Consider the following 26,685-nt stretch of genomic DNA (forward strand, 5'->3'; position numbering starts at 1 on the left):
TGTATGTACTGTACACATATGAATGTGTACAAATCAAAACAGCACTGCTTTGTTTATTTTCATTTGGATTTTTATTTTTTAGCGTTTTTTCTCTATTGATTTTAAGTAAGATTCTTCATTTGTGTGTGTGTAATTTTTTTGTTGCCATTTTTTGTATTTTTTATTCTTAAATATGAATAAACGAGATGTAAATATACAACGCATTCTCTCCATAGTCATAATCATCATCAAAAATCATTATAGCAATTATCATCATCAAAATCATTATCGTCTTCATCATCAATTATCATCGATCGACTATCACAATAAATTGTTACAATTATAGTATATTTTTAGTAGTTTCCTGTTCGATTTCTTCGGACATTCATTTTCGTACTGCACGCTTCTAGCTTTTCACAGGTTCTTTTTGCGCTCTTTTGTGTTTGTTTGCTTGCTGCCCTAACTTATATGTATAGTTGCTGGAGTTTTAAAGATTTTTTTTTAATTTTTTTCTGTACTTCAGTTTTAAATTTCATCAGAAATATAGTATATATAAGTATATTTGTTGTATAACCGTTACTGTCCGAAAAAATATCAATTTTGTTTGTGTATCAATATTTTATTAGATTTCATTTCTTTTTGTATTATTATTTGCTTCTTCTCCTTCAATATTATTGTATAATCGTCTGTAAGTGTTCGTAATAAGTTCGTCTGTTTCCACGAATCATTGTATGTGTACGTTTATTTGTATAATATATATATATGTATATATAAGTTTTTTATTACATTTAAAATTAAAATTATCTCTTTATCTCATAAATGTTACTCATCGACATTTAGCTTGCTATGCTCTTTACGCATTGTATTTCTTTTGCATAGATATATAATATAATATATATATGTATATATATATTTGTAATAATATATTTAATATAATATATAGTGATTCTTTTTTTGTATCATCTTGTTTTGCAATTAGCTCCTTTTAACTCTCTCTCCTCTAAAATTAAATCGTTTCACAGTTATACTTACACATATAGTATAAACATTCATACAGCACAACTTAACCGGCCTAATCGAGTGACATTTATCGCTCTTGCCTATCGCCTATCCTATGCATGTCCGTCTGTTAATATATGGAACATAACATACTTTTTAAGTTTTTCTGTTAATTTAGTTGCTGCTTTGTTTTTGTGAATTTTGTAAATCTAAATACGTAAGTATGTACAAATTCATACTTATATTTTATGTATATGCATATATATATATATGTATTCTTTAATTTTTTACATATACATACATATTTTTTAATTCATTTATTGTTTTGTGTGTGCCTCTTAAAAGTAATTAGTGTTTTAATGTGATTCCTTGGGCCTCAAGTTACTACTTTCATCTTATACATTAATCAACAACCGCGTTTATGTTAGCTATATCTATATCGTTTTGTTGTTGTTGCTGTTCCTGCAATGGCTGCTGCTCAAGCTGTTTCGGCTGCTGCTGCTGTTGCTCTGCCTTAAGCGTTGGTATCTCCTCCTGCAGATTGAGCACTTGTACTCGCGGATTATAATAGCCCGCTAAGTAGTACGTATCATTATTATCATAAATGGATTGATATTGCTTCGAATCAGCACCGAATTTAGCGAAATAACGCTCGAACGGTAGTACTTCACAGCGATGCGATATTGTCTGGACGTCGTTTTCGTCCTCGTGTGGTGATTCAAATAAAGCGCCCTGTGCAGAACAGAAATTTATAATAAAAGGTTAGTAAAAAAGCATTAAGGTAATAATTTTAAAATGTAATATTATTTGAGGGAAAAGTTTTCGAAAAAAGTAAAACTTAACAATTTTGGCCATAGCAAATACATATACGTTTTCAAAAGATAAAACTTCGTTATTTGTGTAAAATTTGTGTTCATTATTATTAAATCAGCCCTTCACCATTTTATTAAAACATGTAGTCGATTACATATGTATTCATGTTTCTTACCGGATATTTAAGATTCGGACATCCCGTTGTCTCTTCAGGATGATAAAACCATCGAACACGCACTACTTTATTGCTGGACGTTGTCTCCCACATGGATTCAATGCGTCCAATATATGGCCTATCTGGTCTACCAGTTGATAAAAATACTGCACAATCCCCAACCTAAAATATAAATTAAATCCAAATTAATTGCAAATTTATGCTTATGCTCGTTAAACGAACTTACAGTTATTGTTTCTTTTCCCCTTTTGATTGTTTTATAGAATTGTTTGCGGGCTCTGCCCTTAGTACCAGCTTTACGATACGCTTTACCCTGCCAACCCCAGAGCTGTCGCTCCGGCAGGAAAGCGGCAATTTTGCTGCCCTTCGAATTATTATGCTCCACCTCCTCATCATCACATTTGTTCTGGAAAGCAAAATATAAAAATAAAATGAAGGCAATGAATACACAAAGAAGTATGTTCACTTAATTACCTCATCCGATAGCTCGGACATCATATTTGAGGTGCTCTCCTCCTCCATATCTAAATGCTCAGTTTTAACTTTAGCATTTGACGCCGCCGTCGACGGCGCAGTTTCCATCTTAATTGCAGCCGCAGCAGGCAAGCAAGCCGATGCGCTTTGCGTTTGCGACTTGCTGTGACCAGCTACTGCTTGGAAGGCGCCACCCTGCGTTTGAGCCATTCGCGCCACTGCGGGCACGACGTGTTCTTCAGCAATGTCATCGACATCCGTTTCCATTAGCGTATTGTTGCTGTGATTATCACCAACTGTTGAAGCGTATTCTCGTTTACCTTTGTATGTGGTCGGTGTGGACGTCAAGAAGCTGCCACTCGGCGTCAAACCGGCGTTTTTGATTACGAACGTATTATTAGCACCGTTAATCGCTTCACATTCACCATTCGCCTTGCGATGATGATGTTTCTTGTGCTTTTTGCGTTTTTTATGTTTGTGGTGTTTGCGATTACTCTCGGCGGCATCGTCCACACCATTTTTGCCATTCACAGTGGACGCGACAGACGGTAGCCCACCATTAACTGTCACCGTGGACACATTTGTATTGGCGCTGGCGTTTGCTGCCAACGCTGCTGCTGCTTGCGTTTTCTTCTTCAGATTCTTAATGCGTTTCTTCTCCTTACGCTGGGTGCTGATGTCTTTCGCACTTTGTGTTGGCGGTTCGCTGCTGCATGTCGACGGCGCCGTGGCTGACATATCGGGGAGTGCAAATGTGGAAATGTGATCGTGAGCATCATTGGAATTGTGACTGCTTCCGGAGCCGTTGGCGGTACGCGCACATGCGCTCGACTTCTTGTGCTTGCCTAAAGAGTAGAGGGGATTATCGTTGTACTCTGAGGAGTTGGGACGTTCAAAAAGAAAAGAGAACGGAAAAAGTAGGGATACAAATTAAAACGCACGAAATACAGAATAGCAGATAAATCGAAAATCATAGATGAATTGAGGTTAATGAATGAATATGAAGTTGATCGGAAATTTGTGGTTGTTGCAATTTTGAAGGGTGACACGAAAAAAAAAATGAGACTTAAAAAATTCTAGAAAATCGAAGAACATACTTTTCGGAAACGAAGAAATCTCTTCATCATCCACTAAACTTTGACCCAAAATTTCCGACCCTTTTTTCAATGAAACTGAAATGAATGAATGGGCGCAAAAGAGATGATTGTGTATGAATAATCCAATAGTACATTTCATAGCACTTACCCACAATGGGATAATCACTTAGGAGTAAGCGTATATTCTGTAGACGTATGCGCCCACTGTCGCCATCGTCAAATTCCACGCTAACGGAATCGTTGGGTGTTTCACCATCATCAGACGATTCGGACTCAATAGCACGACCAGGATAAAGACAACGATACTGCTGACTCCAATAGGCACAAAGTCGTGTGCCAACAGGTACACTCTCCACAGATTTGGGCGCCACCTCCAGAATCTAAAATTGTAATGGTTTATGTACACATTTTATTTTTTACTAAATTTAATTATAAATTAAAAGTAAATCAAATACAAATTAAAGATTTTTTTAGGTGAGAGTTCCAAAAATATTTTTTTAGGTTAGAAATTTTGGCCTAGCCAAGTGAGTTGTGTCAAAAATTTTTGACATGAAAGATATTATCATTGTTTCCCTTAGCGATTCAGAAATATTAGACAACTTGTCAGAGTCTCTGTTAAGACTTAAAACGCTCTTAATTTGTTGATATTTTTCTAAAGGGTTTGTCTGAGCTTTAAGAAACTTCGATTTGCTAATATTAAATAACCATAAATGTACACTAAGATAATTTTTAAAATACTCACAGTATCCTTGAAGATCTCCTCACGCGACATTATATGCGACTTATTACCGCGTTCGCCATCCAATGTTATTGCGTACACGTCAGGCGGTTGAAGTGGTTTCATCACACCGGCATAAAAGAGACCACCCATGTCGGTCAGCACACGCGTTTCCTTTCTATATAAATGATCACTGGTCAGCATAAGTTGGTGATCGCGTGGGTCTATCGCTTTTCGGTATGCTTGTTGTTGGGACTGCGGCGACTGGGACGTTTGAGTCGCAGGTGACAGATGCTGCTCCTGTCGTTGTTGCTTAGAAGTCTGTTGTTTAACGTTCGTTCCTAATTTTTGTATTAGCGCTGAAGATACGCTAGCCGGACTCTGTTCCTCGGACGAAGAAGAGTGCGCCTCTTTCAAACGTCTATTGGAGGCAACCGAAGCAGATGTTGACGTAACACCGACCATTAACTTCGGTTCTTTGCATACTATGGCCGAGCTTGTGGATTTATCCGCAGATGTGTGCTTTTGCGCATGACGCTGTGGTGTGCCACTATTTCGAATGTCGACGCCAAGTGATGCCGCCGCAACAGCACCCGCTAAAGCGCTGGGGCCTAATCGCACTGGTTTATAAACGGGCATGGATAGTCCCGTGGAGCTGCTGGCCGAAAGTGTGTTGTTGTCTTCTGAATTTTCGCATTCAGGGGGCGGAAATTGTGCGTGTGGAAGTGTGGACGTGGCGGATGGCGGCTTCTCACCGAAGCGTAGAAAACTGGAACGATTCAAGTAAGGCGTCGATGTAGCAGCAACCACACCGCTATTAGTCGAGAATTTCGGAAACTTGTAATCACAGAGCGGTAAAGATGTGCCACCAGACGTACTGGAGAGACCACAACCAACACTGCCAGTACTCAATGAAGACAGTGAAAGTGTGGACTGTTGTTGTTGCAGTTGTTGCGCGGCAAGCAATTTTGCACATTTTTTCTTCTTCTTATTTTTGGATATCTCATCGAGCTTTCTCTTTTTCTTGCGATACTGACGCGTTATTTCCGCTAAACGCAAACGCATATCACTCTCCATCAACTCGAATATCTCTTGTGCATTAGCCCACTGACCGAAACGCAATTGAAAGTTGGGATCGATACGGTTAAAGGCGCCCTTCAATTCTTGTTGTAATTGCTCGTCCTCAAAGTCGACATCATCAGAAGCGGAGGCAGACGCGGCCGCTGCGGCAGCCGCAGAGGCCAACAATTGTTGTTGTTGTTGCTTGTGTTTACGCTTCTCCTTGGCGTATTTCTTTTTGCTTTTCTTCGAGCAGCGCTGCGACTTCTTGACACCACCAGCCAGTGTTGATGACGAAGATGATTTTGATGATTTGGAATGTTTATGCTTTTTGCGCTTGACTGGCGGTTCGGCGCCACCGCTGCCACCAATACCGAGGCCAAGACCACTCGTCGAAGGCAGCTCGATACCTTCCATTGAAGGAAACGACGAAGATTGTTCCAAACGCGACGGATGTGAATGGTTCTGTAATTCGGGCGTTTCTTGGCGCCCAAATGATGAAGTGGAGCGTGATAGTGGTGGCGACTCGCTTTCAGCGAACAAATTGCCTCCACTACTCTGAACTTCTTCTTGGATGCGTTGTTCAGCTAGAGCACAGAGCAAATTCAAACCACCTAGGGGCTCTACTACCGTTGTGGGCACATTAGATGCAGGTGCGGGTGGGAGCGAATGGGCCAGCAAGGGCAATGGTGTTGGTTGTCTCTGCATTTCAGCCTCTCTCGGCACATAGGAGTCGCAGCTGCCCGAAACCGGCTGCGGTCCATCCGATTGCTGTGTGATAAATTGTGGCATTTGTGACGGTAAAGATGGCACGACTGTTGATGATGACAATTCATCGCTCATTGAAGAAACGGGTGCGTCCATGTGGTCGAGTGGTTCCTGCTTGACACGCACCATTGTCATACCAGCGCCTACGCCGATACCTTTATTTGCCAGCGTACTAGTGCTGATGTTAGAGAGCAGCTCCAGACCAGTTAGATCTTCTGGACCGGATTGCTGAGGTTGCTGTTGACGTTCATTGTAATGAACTGGTTCATTACCTGGAAGCATTGGAACGATTTCACCAGCTGAAGACGATGGTGGGGGTTGTTGGGTTACAACTTCGTAACTTTCAGCTTCCCCATTCGCCGTGGCGTTGACTGTGTTATGGCACACAATATTATTTGTTTCTGACGTGGTTGTCGTTGGCGTTGTTGTTATGGGTGGTCCATCAGCATCGGAGCAATGCACTCCAACATTGTGACAACTCTGCTTTGTCAACTCCAAAGGCTCGTGTACCTCGCCATCATTGTTGTAACTCGGCGAATTCATCGAATTCGCCTGTGCAGTGTGCAACTGCTGCTGTTGTATGGCAAGCGGACACGTTGAGTTCTCGTCATCACTGCAGACCGGCGTATCGGTTTGTATATTAACATCTTGCATTTGTGGCGGTGGACCTGATTGAGGCGCTTGACCACTGTTGTTTATTGCACGGGGCACACCCACCACAATTCCACTTACCGACTGCGGCGGAGCAGCTTCTACCGGACTTGTTTTAAAATTGATTGCTGTCGTCTCATCCCCCAATGGCGTTGGTGGACCGATAGTGGTCGAAATTGCGGTTGGCGGTCCCGTAGTGCCGCCGCCATTTATGAAAATACCTGTGGGGGTCACAGTTGTAGTGGCGCCAGCAACGTTACCAGCTGTACCGCGTTGTAACGATGCCGACAAATTGAGCAAAGCTGGCGATGGTGTCGATGCGGTCTGAAATAGTATTTGTGGTTGCAACTGTGGCCCGCCAGCAGCTGCAGCCGCCGACTCCATAGTCGCCGACGTTGGAGGGGTCGGCAAACGCATTAAATTCAATGCCTGAGCATTAGCAGCTGTGGCATTGTGTAAATCCAACAGATTCGTTGTGTTTGTAGTCGTTTTATCGCGACCATCGAAATTCAAAGTCGGCGTCGTGCCCAAACTCGCATGATGGGGTTTTCCCGCTGCTACCGCCGCAGCCGTCATAAAATCCGTCGCACTCCATTCTTCGATTTTCAATGCGGCGGGCGGTAGGATCAGCGACGGCGGTGGCGGCAACGCAGCTGTGGACGGTGGTGGCACGGGTTGCGGTAGCGTCAATGTAGACTGTAGTGTTTTTTGTGGTTTCGGTGCTTCGAGTATATTGGAAGCGGACGCACCTGTAGTTGCCAAACTCAGAAAGCGGCTACTTGAACTACTTGTATTGTTGCTGCTGTTAATACTGCCTATGAGACTGCTGCCGCTGCCATTCGGTGGCATACCGCCCGGTGCGGCCAAGCTCAAGTTTATTGAACTTGTGGTCTGTTGTGTATTAGTTTGCTGTTGATTGTGTTGGCAAAGTGTCGAAGTGGCAGCGGCGGCTGCGGCAGCAGCTGCAGCCGCGGTTAAGTAATTCGAGCCGAAAAGTTGAAGTGACGTGGCGTAAGACTGCGGCTGTAGCGTCGAGTGTGGGCTCATTGAAGGGAATATAAAATTGGGCGGCGGCTGTAGGGTGGTGGCCGCAGCGGCAGATGCCGGCGTTGTACCCTGTGGTATGTATGATGGCCAAACGAAAGCCGCCGCCTGTTGGAACGGATCTGTGGGTGTATAGATTGGAAAATTTGATATGCCTATGTGGGTTTTTGAATTCGAGACGTGATTTTTTTTCGGTCAAATCAATTTTCAAATCAATTCAAACGAGGCAATAGCAATTTTGATACGATTTCGAATTATTTTTTATTGATTTCATTTATTTCATATCAATTGTAGCGGTCAAGTGGTGGTTGTGGTGGTGGTGGTTTGGTGGTTGTGGGAGATGGGATGGAAAAAGAGGGTACCAAAGCAAATTAGTGAATGTGAAAATTGCAGGTTTTGTTGATTATTATTTTCTTGTCTTGTTAAGTACTCTTTTCAAATGTGAAAATGAGACATAGCAAAGCATTAAAATTATAAGCAGAATTATAAATAAGTATATATAGTATACACACATTGATAAATATGTATATAGTAAGTGTACAGATAAGTATATCTACGTAAGAATTAATTAGGAGAGATTTCGCATGGTAAATTTATATTAAATAATTTAAAACAAAAAAAAAACACATATATAGAAATATGTTTTTATTAGTGTAACATTATAATAAATCAAATATTTAACTTTAGTCAATCAGACATTCTAAAAATCTAATTAGTATAAAAAATTATAAGGGGCATTATGGTATGATCAAACTACCATATAATTCTTATATAACGTAAGAATTCAAGATCGACTTTTTTTATTGAAACTATGAAGCCGATAACTTAGATTTCGTGAGAGAATTACCGATCGGTAGTGAATTAAGTTAGGCATTTTTCAAATCGTTAACGCTTTGGTTATCCGTCAGTCTTTCACAAGAGCACTTATAAATTAGCTTGGACACAAACAGCAGACAAAGGCGGACAATTATCAACTAGAGAGCAGCCTGTGCCCATATTTTTATATGCAAAGCTATACGAAAACAAACAGGAAAGCATATGGCAAATATAAATGGGTGAGAATTAATTAGCAGCTGAAGATAAAAAAGCAAGCGGCGAAATTAAAAACAAAAATATAACACACTTCATAATCGATAGCAAACAAAAGTGATCGATAAATGTTATAGTTTAAGTATGTCATTATGAGATTCAGACTATCACTTTTTTGTTGGCCTTGTGTTTGAAAGCCGACCGAGACAAAATATAAAAGTAAATAAAGAAATAAAGTCTCAGTCACGAAGTGTTTAGTTAGAGTAATTTGAAAGATCACACAACTGCTGTGAAAGCTTATGACATTTATTACAGTTTACCTTTTCTCGATTTGGTAAAGGAGCGTGGCAAATGGATTCAGATGTAAAAAGCTGACAATTTCGTTTATATATTATTAACCACAAATCCCACATCGATAATTATGGTAAACTTGAAATATATCGCAGAAATTTATATTTAGAAAGCATTAACGATGGCAAACCCTCAGGTTTGACAATCGTAAATAATAATAGAACGACAATCGTAACATAGAATGAAAAATATTCATACAAAATCACTTTTTCGAAACGAACTTTTTTTTGTGTAATCTGCCGCTTGTTCCAACTCTAGATGCTAACATATCCACACTGTTATAAATTCACCAGCGAAGCATATGTAAGTGTATGTTACTAAGTATACCGATGCTTATAGTGTGTTGTATGAAAATATGATGAAAGCGTTGGTGATGAATATGAATTAAAGCTCTTTACTATTACTTTTTAAGACGTATGTACATATGTATTTATAGAGGTGTGCATTTAAATTGTTGAAAACAAATTGCGAGTTAGTATATGTGAACCTACCTAAGGCGGCTGGTGTAGCCGGCAAAAGTACCACTTGACTGCGACTTGCATCACGCGAATACTGCAAACCCACAGTAGCTGGAGACATGGAAATCACTGACTCGATGGGAAGCGCATCTAAGGAGGATAAATGAAAATAATTTTTTTATTGCAATTAATTACGTATAATTAAATCATTAATTAATGAAATTATACTAAGTGAAAAAAGTAACTCACTTTGATATTGCCAAAAGGTTGACGGTGCACGATTTACACTCTGAACACCTGCGGCGCTGAGCGCCAACTCCTCGGCGGTCGCTGAGCCAGTCACTAAGTCACCGTTGCCTGTAAAATAGATGTTGCTGCAGCCAGTGCTAACACCACCTGAAAAAGGCAAAAAGAAAACATAAATTGTTATTTCACAAAACCATTATGAGAAGAATATAAACCGTGAAGCAGAAAAAAATTACGCGCCTAAAACTTTTGTACAACTGCTTAATGCCGACGCCCAAACGCCCGAAAGCAGTCTACAAAATTGTGAAAATTGCGGGAAAATTACTAAACTTTCACTTTTCACTGGTTAACTGCTGATAATTAATTCAAGGCGTAAGTGTCAAATAAATATAGAAAGAATTCATTTCCTGTAAAATTTTGTGTGATGGTTTGTAATTGAACGCACAACTTCCAACAGTCAACTGAAATTCTGGAAATTCACTACGCAATATTTTGCATACAGATGCATGTGTGTGTAGTTGTGTGCATAAGAAACCCTGTGTGTCAATGTGTGTGTATGTGCTTCAGTGAGCAGCGCATTTGCGTTGACCTTGAACTATTTACCGGAGCTGCAGTTGTTGTTCCTGCCCGTAGATAATATGCACAAGTGTGCAAATTGCTGATTTTGACTAGATATCCGCTTGTTGTTGCTGTTGAGTTTGCTTAATGTTTTTGTTCTTTTTCTTCGTGTATTATGTGGTGCATTTGGTCAACATCAACCATCCTCAGATTGTCCTTGCGGAGCCGAATTAAAAATAAATGCCTATATTAAAGTAGGCCCGTAATTTTTAAGTCGAGCTTCTCAGCGAAATTATGTACATGATTATTGTGTGTAAATACAAACGAGAGGGCCGTGAGCTTTATTGCATTTCCTAAGGTACAACTTCTTCATGGAAACGAAATATAATTTTTTAATTATTTCTAGCAGCTGATTTAGGCTGCAACAGTTCGAGTATTACACACAACCACACTTTAGCGCACTTTATAAGTATAATGAAATTTATATGCTTATGTAGGCAACTGTACTTTTAGGTACTCTAATGGCAGGTAGCTAGTGGGTGTAAATGATAAATGGTCTTAATGCGACTCAATGCCAACAAATGAAGAACTTCCATCAAACAAAATAAAATTATGTGCATCCCTGTGGTCATCCGTATGCATACTTATATTTATGTGAGTATGTAAGAGTTTGATGAAATTGGTAAATGTTATGTCAATTTATTTGATTAGTTATTGTCGCCGTATATGTAGCCTTTGAACCGAAAAATAAACAAAAAAGTAGAAAGTATTTTGTCGGCATATTTTTGAATTACTACTGGAACCAACCATTTAGGACTTAAACAAGCGACGCTGATGGAGAGGACCAAAAAATAGCAAGTCAGCGAATAATCTGTCTTAAGTGTTCACTATTGACGGTAGCTTCGCCTCCATCTTCAGTTTTAAAAAAGTATGGACCACAATGACTTTAACGTACATATATTTATCAGATAATAATTATTTCTGAATGCATGAGAAGCTGAAGATTTTTTTCAAAATTTGTTAGCACGGCGTTAAGACGAAATGTGCCTCGTCGCTGATACAAGCCGAGTGCTCTATAAATTCGCCGCACAGAACATGAGTTTTGGTATTCAACTTTCAAATTTAGGCCTTTGCACGGTAACATATCACGGTATACTGGATAAAAATGTCAACATATTTGTTTACTTTGCCAGTTACTTTGACAGCTCAATGTTCTATGAAACTGTATACCTCTAAAAACACCTTACATAATGAAGCTGTTGTTATTCAACGATAAGCTTAAAGAAATTGCAGGTGCGACGAGATGACTTTATATATATTTTTACAGTAGGTGTCAATAGCCCATAAAGCTATTCTAACCCAAAAAACTATGTAAGCAAATTTGAGCGAAAATACTAAAATTTTGGAACTGAATATTACCGCCTCCGTGTTCATAATAATACAGACACAATTAAGACGAAGACGATAATGGCAGTGTATGCCCTTCTAAAGAGGTCTGTTACCGACGAAAACATCAAAAAAGTTCCCAAAATTATTTGGGATGCCCGTAAAGTGAAGTTGTTCGAGAGAGCTGAGATTCTAAAGATATGACGTTCCCTTCTTTGGATTTATTGTGAATGAATATTTGGGTATACGAAAACTTTGTGCAAAGTGGGGGCCGCGTAAGTTCACAATTGCTGATTCTGAGTAGTGTTTGAAGCTCTTTAATCATAATATTACCGAATTTTTGCGTCGATATGTGGCAATGGATAAAACATGGCTCCACCATGTCGCACCGGACTCCAATCGACAATCAGCCAAATGAACTGCACATACACCCAAAGCGTGGAAAGACGGTTATGACGTCAGTATTTTGGGATGTACGAGGTATAACTAATATTCATCGATTATCTTTAAAAAAGAAAACCCATTAACAGCGATGATTAAGGTGCATTATAGGAGCGTTTGGAAAACAAGACCGCGGCAAAGCGGCACCATTTGATGAAGAAATTGCTGCTTCATCTGGACAATGCACCGTATCAAAAACCAATGAATATGATATCAAAATTCCAAGAATAGGGATGATGCTCGCTGGAAAAAAAGAATTTAGCAACGATAAAGAGGAAACCGTTCCCACGACAGTCGGATCTAATCTAAGTAACCGGAACGAACCCGGATTTTTTTTATCCAGCCAAGGACTGTAAATTCGGCAGAATTCTGCCGCTACAACAACAACAAAAGGAAACCGGAGCAACTGAGGCTTAAGCTAAATATATTATTATATTAAAAAAGGTTATTTTGTATTTTCTACCGCTATAATTATTGTATCGACCTCGAAGGTAACTATATTGACTAATATTGGGTAGTCGAAAAAGTCTTTTCGTATTTTGTCAATAGATGTCGTTGCATTGTATATCTCCAGTGCTACCAATCACATTGTGTTGGAAAGGTGAGATTTCAAGCCTCACTCAACCAAAAAATTAAATTAAAAAAATTAAAAATTAAATTAAAAAAAAAAAATAAATTCAAACTTCAACTTTCTCACTTCACTAATTTTTGAACTTTTTCCTTTACTGGTTGTCCAAAAACTTTGATATTTTAGAACTATAAAAAATGTATAAATGTATGTATTATAATGTGCGAAATTTCACAAGTTTCTAAAAGATACGCACAAAACTTTATAAATAAAAAACCTGTTTTTTTTAGGGCACATAAATCCTATGTTTGATAATGCAAAAATAAAACACATATACGAGTATGTACATATAAATAATAGCAACAAATGAAGCAAATATTGTCCAAAATCGCAAAATTGTAAATAATATAAAATAATACAACAATAAAAAAGTGAGGGCTTCAGATGCAAGCGGATTAAATGCCCTTTGACTCCACCGATTTCTGGTCTTCAATTTCATCGGAAACCTGCTCATTTTGGCAGTCGTGTAGGTCTATAATAAGACTATTTAAATTCAATGATAAATCAATGCAAAATTTTTCAAGTCGCTTGTGTATACAGATGTACAAACATACTATACCTATGTACGAGTATATAATATGCATTATAGAAATTTTTGTTAAGAATAGTCACAGCGAATGAAGTTAGTAAAATAATACGGTTGTGCTCGATCGTCAAACGTCACTACCAATTAGTTATATATGTATAATTATATTCATATGTATGTACATATGTATTGCCGTATATCCGCGTACCTAAGTGTATTCCTATATTTGCGGTTAAGAGGTTTTGAAGTTGGGGTAACGAATTTATGTACTCAATCTTGGGCCATACCGAGACGCGATATATCCCGCTGTACGTATTTGTTGTTATAATTACCCATTTGAGATGCTAAGCAAAAGTAAGCGGCTCAATCGTATACATACATACATATACTATATACATAAATGTTGATACACAGGCGGTCAAAATAATAGATACGCATAAAAAACTTTGATATTACCCGTTTTTTAATATTTATTAATTTAATTGGCTTTCTGGGGGAACGCGTAAACGAAGGTGTCGTCACATAATATGAAATATTTATTTATATGAAACTTTTAGAAATATCATCGAAATTTTGTATGAAAAACAACGAATTTGTTGCCTGACAACACCCTTTCTGGAAGTTTCATTAAATTATCATACACATTCCCCAATACATACGACATAAAATAAATCAGACACACCCAAATACGGCTAGGTGAAGTTATGCACTGTTATCGCCCCATTTTTGGTACAAACTCACTGCTAAGAAGATTTAATTGTAAAAAATACCTTATATTGGGTAGTCGAAAAAGTATTTTCCTATTTTGTCAATAGATGTCGTTGCAGTCGTATATCTCGAATTCTACCAATCACATTGTAGAGTTGGAAAGGTGCGATTTTAAGCTTCATTTAAACAAAAATATTTAAATTCGGGGAAGTTGAAAAAAAGTTACAGGTGTTCAAAAATGAGTGAAAATAATGAAGATATTCGCTATATTTTGAAATTTTTGTATAAAAAAGGGAAGAATGCCACGCAAGCCACAAATGAAATTTGTGAATTTTAAGAAGACGATGCTGTATCAGTTCGTATAGCACAAAAATCCACTGCAACACCTTATTACAACGGCTGTTCTTTCGATCTTTACGAAAGCCAATGGCTTGAAATGCCGTCCCACAGTTTCCTTATACTGCGTTTCTGATGTGATCTCAGAAAACAGGGTGCAAGTCGAATAGAAAACCGTTTTGCTATCGCCTGTGATAGCAGCTTCTAGACGTCATGCCTTCTCTGTGTTTGTTGACGGGCGTGCTTTGCTGTACATGGTCGATATGGTTTCGAACTTTTCGATCCGGAAAAAGTCAAGTAGCTTGATGAATTTTCTTGTGCTTGAATCTAGTACTGCAGACAACCATATTTCAGGCGCCGGCGAAGTCGATCAGCTTCAACCCATTTGGAAAGGTTTCGCCATCTTTGCTGAATTTTTCAACTGTTGTCTTTGCCCACCCTGGCGTTAAAATCGCCAAGCACAAATTTTACATCGTGGTGAGGGCAGTTATCATAAGCGCATTCCAGCCGCTCATAAAATGCATCTTTGGTCATATCGTCCTTCTCTTCAGTCAAGACATGGGCGCAAATCGGTGCAATTTTTGCTCTGATGCGGATTGTGGTTAGACGATCGTTGGCCGGTATGGCCGCCAGTATGTCGGTGCAAGCCTTTTGAATGACCTCTACGTCTGCATAACGCTTTCCTTTCATGGGCAAATGCATTTTTTTGAAAAGGAAGAAGTCACCCGGTGAATACGGGGAGTGGTTAATGATTAAAATGTGATTTTTGGTCAAATAATCGGTCACAAGCGTCGATCGATTCGACTGATTCTGAGCAATTTTTGGTCGTCAGTCAATTTATGCGGAACAAACCGTGCGTCCACCTTTCGTAAGACCAAATGTTCGGTCAAAATGCGACAAATCGATGTTTTAGAGATGTTCAATTCCATTTCCATGAATTTCAATGATGATTACGGCTGATTTTTGATGAATTCACGCACAGTTTCGATGAAATTTCCAGTGATCACGGATTTTGATTGGCCCACATGGTGATCGTCATTTATGTTCTCACGACCACTTTCAAAACGTTAAAACTACTCGCTCACTCTGCTGCGTGATAGGCAATCATCGCGATAAACTTGTTTCATCAATTGAAACGTTTCGGTAAAAGTTTAACCAATTTTAAAACAAAATTTAGTGTTGGCCCTTTGTTCGAAGCTCATTTTCGCACCGATAACACAAGCATACTGACACTTAAAACGCCATAACTTCACTTCCAATCTATGAAATGTCATGAAATTCTCAGGGTATTATACAATCGATAAAGATAGCAGATTCTAGACTAGTCGACATATATCGTCAGGCTTAAGAGAGATGGCAAGAGACTTCGACATCTCTCCGTTCGAAAGATTTTAGGGGATCTTTTGGGTATGAAACGCGTTCTAGCTCGACTCGTCCCGACAAAACTGAATTTTTTACAAAGAGAGTATGTTTGTGACCGAATTTAAAGCCAAAATCGCAATGAATACCATCGATCAACCACCGAATTCACCAGATTTGGTTACGTGTAATTTTTTCTTGTTCCACTAATTGAAATTGCCGCTTCGTGAAACCCGTTAATATTGATGAACAATTGAATATTTTGCGTTTTATTTACAATTTCCGGGTACTTTTTTGTCAAAACGTATAATTAGATACATATGAATGTATGTTGTATAAAATTCAAAATATACTGGTTACCCATACTACAGTAACTATGCAATAACTGTTATATGGCTGCATATTGTTATTTGAAGAAACACTTTAGGGGATACACGGTACATTTATTTGCTTTCACTTAAAGATTATTGAGACTATTTGTTGGTCCCCTTATTTTTGATCGTATACTAGTATATAAAATTTTATCTTTGCTCTTTAGAATTATAACGGCGCGAGGAAAACATTTTTCGTTATCCAAGAAGAAAGCTTATCAAGATATGATTGACATTTCAATAAAGCAGCGGGAACAATACATTTACTCTTGAATTCTCTCTATTAATAGCATTTATCGTCAACAGCATACAACAATGAAAGTTTCCATCAGTGAAAACATGGTTTTTCGTATTGTCAATACACTCGAAAGGAAATATCTAATCAAATATTTTATATCGCATTACAGGAATTCGCCCACCATTAATTTACAAACTCATTAGTACACATTTTAGGAAAATTGGACGTAAGAAAGACATTAATGCAATTTTTAATTTCATTCAAGCACTTGATATGCCTACCACCAAAGGTATTACAAATAAAATATGCACGAAAAGAGTGCTACACGAAGGAGGGAGAAGTCGAAAACATGTCTCAGCATCAAGTGGGTATGTTTCCATATGGTCGCACCGAATCCGCAGCATCATACCTACGACCATGGCAATGGCAATGCTGCGTGTTAGGAATGTAAGTGGAATATAAAGGAGAAGCAAAAGAAAGTGGAAATATGTACATGGTACACAAAGGGAACACAGCATCCATCCCTTTAGTGTGCCTCCAAAAATCGCCCGGCAAATTCACTCACGCTGTGTGCTGCATCAATTGCGAACGATTGCTCGCTATTATTTTGTTGACATACCCACCTTGCGAAACAGTAACGAGAATTCTCAATGAGCATGCCGGCGGCAACGATGGCGTTGGTGGCGGGCAGACAGAGAAAAAAGCAAAACACTAAACAACTGTGGCGAACAACATTGTAAATACACCCCCTGTGCAAACAACAACAGCGATACCATATGACTTTTTTAAATAAGAAATATGTTATGTTGAAATGTGACGACGATGGGTAAAGTAAGGGCATTCTAGACTTTCACTTACTTGCATAGGGGTGAAGTCAGTGAACGACGTTGGCGGGGGTGGTGTGCACATGTTCTGCTTGGGCAAATGCAAGCATACTTGGAAAGGAAAGAAATGGCGCAAAGCGAACAACAAAAGAAAGGATACACGGAAACATACATATATTTACGCCACGGAAGAAAGGAGCTGAGAAACTGAATATGCAACTTTACTTATACTCACAAGAACGGTACATACATATCCATTCTATCTTCGACTTCTTGCTTCAGCAATCAGATGTCTGGAGAGCTAAGCACGGCATAGGTGGGCGAAAGGGTAAAAGGTGGCAACGCTATTTCAATGAAAGTCCTTACATGAGCAGCTGAATAAGTCGTAATTGATCACACGCTGCTCAGCCAAATAAATATATGCCTTAGTCTGCCACAGGCACTATTTCCCGCCCACATTTCAAATTAATTCTTTATTCATTATTTTAAAGAATCTACTAAAAATCTTTTATCAACTCATTTTGATTGCCTTCAATCAGAGATTTACGTTTAAAAGAAAAACTGTTGTGACGGTCGCAACAGCTGAGTGCGTTGGTTGTGCGACTACCTCAATTCCCACGACAACCGGTTTTACGCACCGGAATTGACCCCGATTTTATCCGACCAGGGGCTGTTTTTTCGGCGATCTAACCCCGTTTGGATCAATAAGTGTTAATCTAAGGTGTGCGACTACCACTCGACACGTGGTGTGTGTTCAACTTACAACAGAATAAATTTCGACTATAGTATGGATCGGGTGTAACCGAACATTTCGTATTCTCGCATCTTTAAAAATCTTTATATTAATATTATATGATTCCCGTTGATCCGATTCTACCTATATTTGACGTAAGGGCATAGTATTATAAGGTAGGGATTTTTCCGGTTTTTCATTAATATATCTCACAGATTGACCAATATTTTCGCAATAAGAATTGGGGTACATTGGAGCTTTATTTGTATACTGGAAAGTGAAAGAATCAGATGGAATTTAAAATAATGTTATATAGAAAATTCGCCCTGTAACATATGTAGGAATGTCAAGGTAATGTTATGTATTACATTTTATTGAAATGGGTCGAGCAAGTCACGAGATATGGGCGGTGTTACTCCTATTGTCCAATTTTAATATTGGCTTGACACATTTATTCTTTAAGATATCGCACTTTTAGTAGTTTTTAACATAACCGTTATATGGGGATTCTAAACCGATTTCAACCACTTTCACACTTTCAAAGGGGATTCTAAAAATATATGTTTTCAGCAAGTTTGGATGATTTGTAGATACATATGTACATTAAAGATATTAGAGGTCGAGGCTACGCCCTTTTAAAAATTTTCAAAGCCCAGGTACCCCTCACCCCTACAAATCTCTATATAAGTATATCTAGTTTCATTAAGATATCTCAATTTTTAATCGTCGCTTGCACGGGCGGACAGACAGAGTCACTCGGATTTCAACTAATTTCGTCATCCTGATTATTTATTAATATAGCATATAGCCTTATATCTATCCCGATTAGTTTATGTGATAAAAGTAACCGTTAGGTGAACAAAAGTATTATACTCCGTAGCAACATGTTGCAAGAGTATAAAAATGTGATTATATTCCTAAGAAAGAAAAGATTATCATAAAGACGAAAAAGCCGACGGCTTTAGTAAATATTACGAAACACAACACAAATCTGCAAAGTTGATGTTCGGTTACCAGTTGGGGAAGATATTAGTGCCAATTTAGAGTGTATGTTTGGGGTATATATACATATGTATGTATGTATAATTGCTTTACAAGTACACATAAGCCCTCAACCGAATTGAGTGCTAACGAAGGAATTCCCATGACAAATTTATATAATCTGGTTAGTGCTTTAAATCAACACGGTAATGAGACATATTAAACGGCATGCTTATAAAGCCGCGTCTCTTTATCTCTTTGATATACCAAAGGTAACCCCAAACAACTAAATATTTATCCATTCATCAAACCTACCACCAATAAAACCAACTATGTAGCATTGTAGACCTCTAGACTTTCTGTTTCCACCATCCGGCCAAGCCCTCACTCCATTTCCGTTCCATTCAACCACCATTATACATTTATGCGTAGGCATTATGTCGCAGAGATTGTAGTCGAAATTAATAATAAAAGTTAAAGTATACATTTTTTGAATAAATCAAAAACAAGAAGAGGGTGGTACATACATACATACATATGTATGTATATAAATACATAAATTTGTTGTAGTGAATGTTGTGTATGGGGAGTAAACTGTCAGAAGGCCACTTGAAGTGACAAAATAAAAGAAAAATATGAGAATGCGTAGAGTAGTGATCACGAAAATAGCATACTTCTCTACTGTGTTATCATTTTAGACTTCTCGGAAATTCTTACTATGAAACTGAAACCTTATTATTATTATAGTAAATTATTTCACGAAAAAGACGTGTAAATTATTATTTTTGGAAACTTTACTGTAACATCGAAAACATTTTTGCAAATACCGCTCTACAATGTGATGATTTTTTAACATCATTTTCGAAAAATACGAAATAATTTGTTATATATAACTTACTTTATTCACATAAACTGATTTTATATTGCGTAAACTAACTTAATTCGCTATCATTGAATTCGCTACCGCTTTTCTGGTATGAAATAAAAGAATTTCTGAGTTAATTTGAGGAATTTGCAATTTTGAACATATGTTACACCGTTTTTATACTTTTATTGTGCAAACCCTTTATTAAGAGTTTAAGTTCTTAATGAAAGTATACATTAAAATTAACCACATATCTATGTACATATATTTTCGTATATGTAGTAATTTCAATTTGAAGCCCTCCAGAAACTTATTGTAGGCGTTTTTAGAGGTTATCGATGTATTTTTGAACTATCCCACACATCTTGACAGCGATATAACGGTAAAAAAAAAATTTGTATCAGCTATGATACACGAACGTGTCATTACGAAGTTGAATTGCATACGCTCTATGTATCATATATGAATTAAAATTAAAAATTAATTTTTGTATGGGGACAGGGATATCATATATCATATGTATCATATATGATACATGGACGCTGTACACATGGTACAAGAAAATAATATTGTATCACATGTGATACATTGGACAGGGAACCTGTTAAGATTGCTTTCCGGCCTAAAGAATATAAAAAAAATCTAATACTATTTTAACACAGCATATTATTATTATGAATAAAAGGGCACCCTATGTTATTTTGTGTGTATTCGTTTTGAATGTTGAAATTGTAATATCAAGGTATTCTATTTATGGTATCGCCACTGTACCATATACTTTGTAAATATCATAAGGGACCCTCACTTAAAAGACGTCGACTACAAATCGTTGACATTTTTATGTTTTTCTATGCGAAAGTCAGCCCGCATAACTAAAATCCCTTAACCCTTTCACGTTGTTTAAAATATTTAATGTACATTGAATAAAGCAACAAAATTAAGAGTGTATATGTACGCTTCATTCTCGATTTACTTATATTATTATTTTTTATATATGTATATGTATTTAACAACCTTTCGTATATTGCATAATAAACAACTTTGAGAGTTAATTTTACCTTAAGCATAAAGTTAACCAAATTACCTAAATTCATAATAGGTTGTCAAAAAAAGTCTTGCGGTATTTTCGCTAGTTGGTGCTCAAAGCAGTTTATGGACCCGATACAGTTTCCATTTCCACCGCACAACGATGGTTTCAACGTTTTCGTTCTGGTGTAGATGTGGTTGAAGATGCCCCACGCTCCGGACGCCTGTCGTCGAAAATTGCGATAAAATCGTTGAATTGGTTGAAAGAGACCGGCATAGTAGCAGCCGTAGCATCGGTCAAGAGCTGGGCATGAGTCATCAAAAATTCATTTCAATTTCGATAAAAAAAAAATTCAATAAAAATACCGCAAGACTTTTTTTGACAACCCAATATTTTAAAGCAGCAATAATGCTAACTTAACAAAACAACAAGTTTTTCTCGCAAGTGTTTGTCAAAGCTTACCTAAATCCGCCACGCGTATACCAAAGCAATTCATATCCTTATTAAGAGTTTGCTGCATTGGAATCGGTGCAGCATTAGAGAGTGTGCCCGCCGCTTCTTGTGGTCGTTTACGCGCCACGGCAATTCCAATAGGCACCGTGTTATCTATAAACAAAGAATCGAAAATAGCAAGTTAACCACCTAAATCAAACAATGTCGTTAAAAAAATACCCCAAAAACAAAAACAAAAAACAAATAACGAAAAAGAAGTTAAAGTCATTATTATACATACACACCACTGTGAGCATAGGTATGGATGACTGAATAAATTTGAATAGTGTATTGTAGGTTATATTTTTTTTTTCTATGAATTAACATACTTGTGTTAGACATTGTTGGCGCTGCGGCAAGTGTATTCACAGTTGGTGTTTTATCCATTTCATTCACCTTCGGTGAGGAAGCCTCAATCTTCACTAGCGTTGTTAGCGTTGACGACGATGACATCGTTTTGGAAGCCGCTGATATGGAAGCCGAACAACTGGATGTTGATGAGGCTACACCAACACCCATGCCAACTCCAATACCAATGCCACTGCCACCTGTCGATGATGTAGACACGTGATGCTGCTGGTGATGCTGTTGCTGTTGTGTTTGATGGCAATTAGCAGAGGTAACTTCCGACACTTGGCAAGGTTCGCGTTTAATTTGTACGAATGTATAACTGGTTGAAGTGGAATTGGTTTGTTGATGGTGGTGATGCTGTTGTTGTTGATGTGGATGATGATGATGGCCAACATTTGCCCCACTTAATGGTGATGTAGTGGTTGTGACAAAATGTGGACCACCAGCAAGACTAAAAGGCTCTAAATGCAACGGCGCTCCATTTGCCGTCGCCGTGGAGGGTAGCAGAAACGTTGTAGTAGCCGCAGCAGTGCTGCGTTCAAAATGCTCTGTGGCAGCAGCGACGGCAACCGAGGATCCCAACAAATCCGTAGCGGTGGAAGTGCTATGACCATTGAATGTTGCCATTTAATTGCGATCACAAACAATAACTCTATAATTACTTATTATTTTGTGGATTTCGATCTTCTAACTTTTAAGGTTGCTTGACAAATCAACAACCTGAAAACAACGTGCCTGCTTTCGTGATTTGCCGTCGCAAAATTTCGTTTTATTAAATTTCTTACTGCTTTTTCTAATGTGGGAATTTTTACGAAGGACTGCATCGCCAGCGACTGAATTGAGAAGCAATTTCACTGAAAACATTTTCTAAATGCAGATTTTTTGCACTATAACTTATTTTGTTTTGAAAGTAGTTGATTACTATTCTCGTTTTAGCTACATTTTCGCAATGCTTTTCACGCTGATGTGTGTAGTTAAGCACTTTCATAAAAGAAAATATTTAATTCACGAAACTGATTCGTTGTGGCGCTTTATAACATTTCGATTTATTAATTAGTTGGAATTTTTCACATACATACAAACACATACAAAATGACATAATCCCGCCTCTGTGGTTTAGCGATGCGGTGGCAAATGCGACGGTCGGTCGAAAGGCCCCCCCTTGGTGCAAATATATCTTTGGACCGTTTCCAATTCACTGGCCAGCAGCACTTTAAAATCTTTTCAAACACTTGTATTTTATGTATTTTCAAGTCGGTTTCAAAAGTTCACAAATATCCTCTTAAAGTTTTTATGTTTAAGTATGCGAAAAACACGCGCGCGCCTTTCAATTTCGCAAATTCGAGTTCCAGGAATTTAACTTTATTTTTTATTGCCGAATACAAAGCCGCGGCCAAAACTGGCTGGCTGGCTATTTGGTTGGTTGGCTGGTTATTTAGCGAAATACACTCGTAGTTTTGCCGTCGCGAAATATGCGAAAATACAACGACGACAACGACCAACGATGATGGCAGCAACGACGACAAAAAAGCAAGTTTTCACTTTTGCCTTTGCCGTATTCTCGGGTGCACAAACACTTAAACACGCCCAATCATACACAGATACGGCGACACGATACTGCACTGCACTAATGCCCAGCCACTTTACTGGCTCCTTTTTCGTTGAATTGACTTTGCGTGTTTTTATAATAATCTAACTCTTTATTCATTTATATTTTGCACTTATGTATTTTCTCTTATTTTCCCGCACAAACAATTTTTTCGTTGATACGTATGCCTTCAATTGAATAGTGAATTGTGCGATTCTTTCGCATCCGTACGTCAAGCATTTCATTCACTTGCTATCGCTCACTTCTTCATCGTATTGCGTCAATTTCAATTCCTTCTTCGATGTTACCTTTCTCAGGCAGATCCTCCACCTCCTCTACTAACAGGTATATATTTATTTTTATTCCTATTTACTATCGCTTTGCTTTCCATTTCTCCTCTTTGTACGAGTTTCTAGCCAATTCTTTTGCTCGCTCTTCTTTTATCTCCTCCAGCAGTTTTTAACCATTTCCGTTTCTTCTACAAATATACTCCTCCACTTTGCATAGTGAACTATTCAACGTATTAGAACTAACTATTTGCATTTATTTCAATTCACTTATCATTTACACTTTGCACATAAACTAAATTAAATGTTTCCAAACAAAAATCCATCAAAATGTAACAAAAATATAAATTCTCTATTTGTTTTTATTACCGATTCCGAAACTATACTGAACTCCGCGTCGACAAAGTACATACTATGTTGCCGGGTGTTTACTAACTTGGACGGCGATGTTATAAGAATAGACGGCGACTCAGAAACAGCTGAGCGAGATGTCAAAAGTGAATGACGTTGATGTTTTAAATTTCGTCGGCGGAATATAAACAAATGTAATGTATTTTACCGACTAGCATTATTATTTTCAATAAGTATCGTTCAAATAACAATTGAAATTTGAAATTATATGGTATCACATTTTGAATAAAATTTTCAGTAACGAAAAGACATTTATCGAAGCTTATCAACCTATGGGAAAACATTGTAATATTTGATAACATATTTTGAAATTTTTAATGATCAAGATGATCATGATAAATTAACCTATCGAATACGAATTGCTTATAAGATAGTAATATAATCAAATAATATATTAATATATATGTATACCGCCTTGAAATGTCTGCTGAAGTAAATACGCACCTGCGTACGAGTTGCACCATAGCGTAAATATTTACGAACGGAAGAAAAAGTCAAAAGCGACGAACGCAAAACAGAAAAAATGCATATTTTTGTTTTTACCGTATTCGCAAAATGCCGGCTTACAACAAGAATTGATATTTATCTTCCAAAATAGGAGAGTTTCGAATGCTAGGCTGGATCTCTTCTATGTACATATCGGTTTTTCTTTTATATAGTTATAAAAAAATTAAATGTAAAAAATTAAAATGTTTATATAGATGATCTTACATCGACAGGAATAATATAGGCAATAATCATATTTGTTTGAATATTTTTGCTTCTCATAGCTAAATAATGTCTTGTATTTTTATTGTAACTGTGACACAGCTTTAGTTCTTATTATACTTAAATTAATTGCAATGTTCCATCAGTATTTATTCTCCTTACTTACACTCAATGCTAGAGAAAGTATAAAAATTTGCGGAATCATAATAGTAATGGTATATGTATTAAACTAAATAATTTTAGAAAAAAATTATAGTCGAAAGGTTTATGCCTCAAAAGTTTATAGTGTTGTAACTTTTCCTCATTTACATATAAATTCGGCGTAAATCTTTTGGCGTCGTAATCAAATTGCATTGTGGGCAAAGTTTTCGTGCCCCCAACGAACGCAGCCAGCACTCCTCACAATGTACGTGCCAGCATGCAACCGAAATTGCTGGATTTTTATAATCATCTAAACAAATTAGACATTTGAATTTATTTTGCGCTTGATTTTCAAAAAGTCGTAATTTCATTTTCAACGATTCAATTATCTGCGGGTAGTTTTGTTGTTCATTGTCAGGCAATTTATTTTTGATTGGGTCTTGATGTCCTGTGGATTCAACACCCTGTGGAATGCGTATCTCAGTATTTGTAGCTACCACAATATCTACGCTTGTGCGACGTAGTTCTTCCACGCTATTGTGTAAAGCTGTTCCTTCAGAACATGTTATCAGCCGTCGCATGTAGCTGGTTACATCACTATCGGCACTATTACCATTTTGCTCAGCTATTGGTGGTATAACATCAGCCTCTGCATATTGAGCCGGTCCATAAATTTGTGTATCATCTTCATCTACATTTAAATCTTCTTCTTCTTCTTCTTCGTCACCACCATGAGTGGAATTATGACTACCACTACTTCCAGTATTTGTAACAGTTTGACCTATACCAATTGCAGCATAACCACCTTGCAGCATGCTTGAAACACGTATTCGCTTTTGCCCGGCCCATTCATATTCTTCGTACTCCTCTCCATCGTCGTCTTCGTTGCTTGAACTGCCTCCATCACGACCATTGGTTGTCCCATTACTTCGACGTAAACATTGCTCAGCGTGTTGTTGAATTTCCTCTAGTGGGAAACTTACATTACAAACGGGGCATTGATGATCGGTTGCAGGTGCTACTCGTTTACCAGTTCTTCGCTAAAGATGGAGTTTTATTAAAATTTTAATGTAAGCTTACAATAAATAAACAAACCCTTATACGTGAGTGACGATTTCGTTGAACTCGTTGAAATATTGTCCAAGGCTTACGTCGTTCTTCACTATGTGCTAATGTATTGCTGGCACCTTGCTGCGACAGTTCGGCGCTTGCTTCTCTAACCGCTTTCATTTGCATATGTCTTAAACGCTCCATTTCCTGTTCGAAATGTGTCTTCACTTCCCAATGCTGCAATTTGCATTCACAAGTAGGACATTGCATGTACTCCTCACCAACTCCACCTGACCGCAATCGACTAACTGTTTCAGAAGTGGTCTCCATTTTTGTCTTTGTTGGTCAACAAACCTTATGAAATTTCTTTTCGATTTTTCATAAAAATCTCGATTTTAATACCATTAAAACTTTGGTTTTAGAAACGTTTTTGATGCAAACAAAATGAAAAACAACTACACACATATGCACACGACCGAAATGTTTGATTTGTTGACGTCTGCGATTGGAACAACTGACAGCTGTAGAGAACATAAATTTCCAACAGCGGCGAAATGAAATTGCCACATCAAATTTACATAAATCATGTTATATATTCAGTTCAGAGTCAAACCCAAAAAACTAAGAAATTATTATTGTGTGATATGTATTTAAATTTATGTTGGAATTTCTAATGCTAAATCAAAGTTCTTACATCAAATTTGGCATTAGCAGTGTTTGCAATTATTTCCAACCACTTTCTGCAAATGCAGCCCTTCATTTGATTTTTGCGGCGAATTCGAAGAAGAAACAATCAAAAAAGCAAAGTGAAAATT

The 26,685-nt window shown here is 37.7% G+C and overlaps 2 protein-coding genes across 4 annotated transcripts; both read right to left on the bottom strand.

Moving 5' to 3' along the window:
• Positions 1 to 48: 48 nt before the first annotated feature.
• LOC105226032 (protein winged eye) lies at positions 49 to 24,323 on the bottom strand. Of its 3 annotated transcripts, none has more exons than XM_049448559.1 (10): positions 21,664 to 24,323; positions 21,305 to 21,448; positions 9,865 to 10,011; positions 9,649 to 9,765; positions 4,280 to 7,932; positions 3,686 to 3,917; positions 2,441 to 3,285; positions 2,193 to 2,372; positions 1,967 to 2,128; positions 49 to 1,710 (listed from the first exon to the last, which is right to left on the bottom strand). In XM_049448559.1, the coding sequence occupies exons 1-10, from the start codon at positions 22,310 to 22,312 to the stop codon at positions 1,381 to 1,383; spliced, it is 6,459 nt and encodes a 2,152-aa protein (XP_049304516.1). In that variant the 5' UTR covers positions 22,313 to 24,323; the 3' UTR covers positions 49 to 1,380. The 3 variants fall into 3 exon arrangements, with proteins under 3 accessions (XP_049304516.1, XP_019845729.2, XP_049304517.1); XM_019990170.3 differs by having other exon boundaries at positions 2,441 to 3,315; positions 21,664 to 24,321; XM_049448560.1 differs by having other exon boundaries at positions 2,441 to 3,315; positions 4,280 to 7,899; positions 21,664 to 24,320.
• A 385-nt stretch (positions 24,324 to 24,708) lies between these two features.
• Positions 24,709 to 26,476, bottom strand: LOC105226029 (E3 ubiquitin-protein ligase RNF220). The gene is made up of 2 exons (XM_011204765.4): positions 25,916 to 26,476; positions 24,709 to 25,860 (listed from the first exon to the last, which is right to left on the bottom strand). Exons 1-2 carry the CDS (start codon positions 26,198 to 26,200, stop codon positions 24,985 to 24,987), a joined length of 1,161 nt encoding a protein of 386 aa, XP_011203067.1. The 5' UTR covers positions 26,201 to 26,476; the 3' UTR covers positions 24,709 to 24,984.
• Positions 26,477 to 26,685: the final 209 nt, after the last annotated feature.

Source organism: Bactrocera dorsalis, chromosome 2 (assembly GCF_023373825.1).
Source record: "Bactrocera dorsalis isolate Fly_Bdor chromosome 2, ASM2337382v1, whole genome shotgun sequence".
Lineage (NCBI taxonomy): Eukaryota > Metazoa > Arthropoda > Insecta > Diptera > Tephritidae > Bactrocera > Bactrocera dorsalis.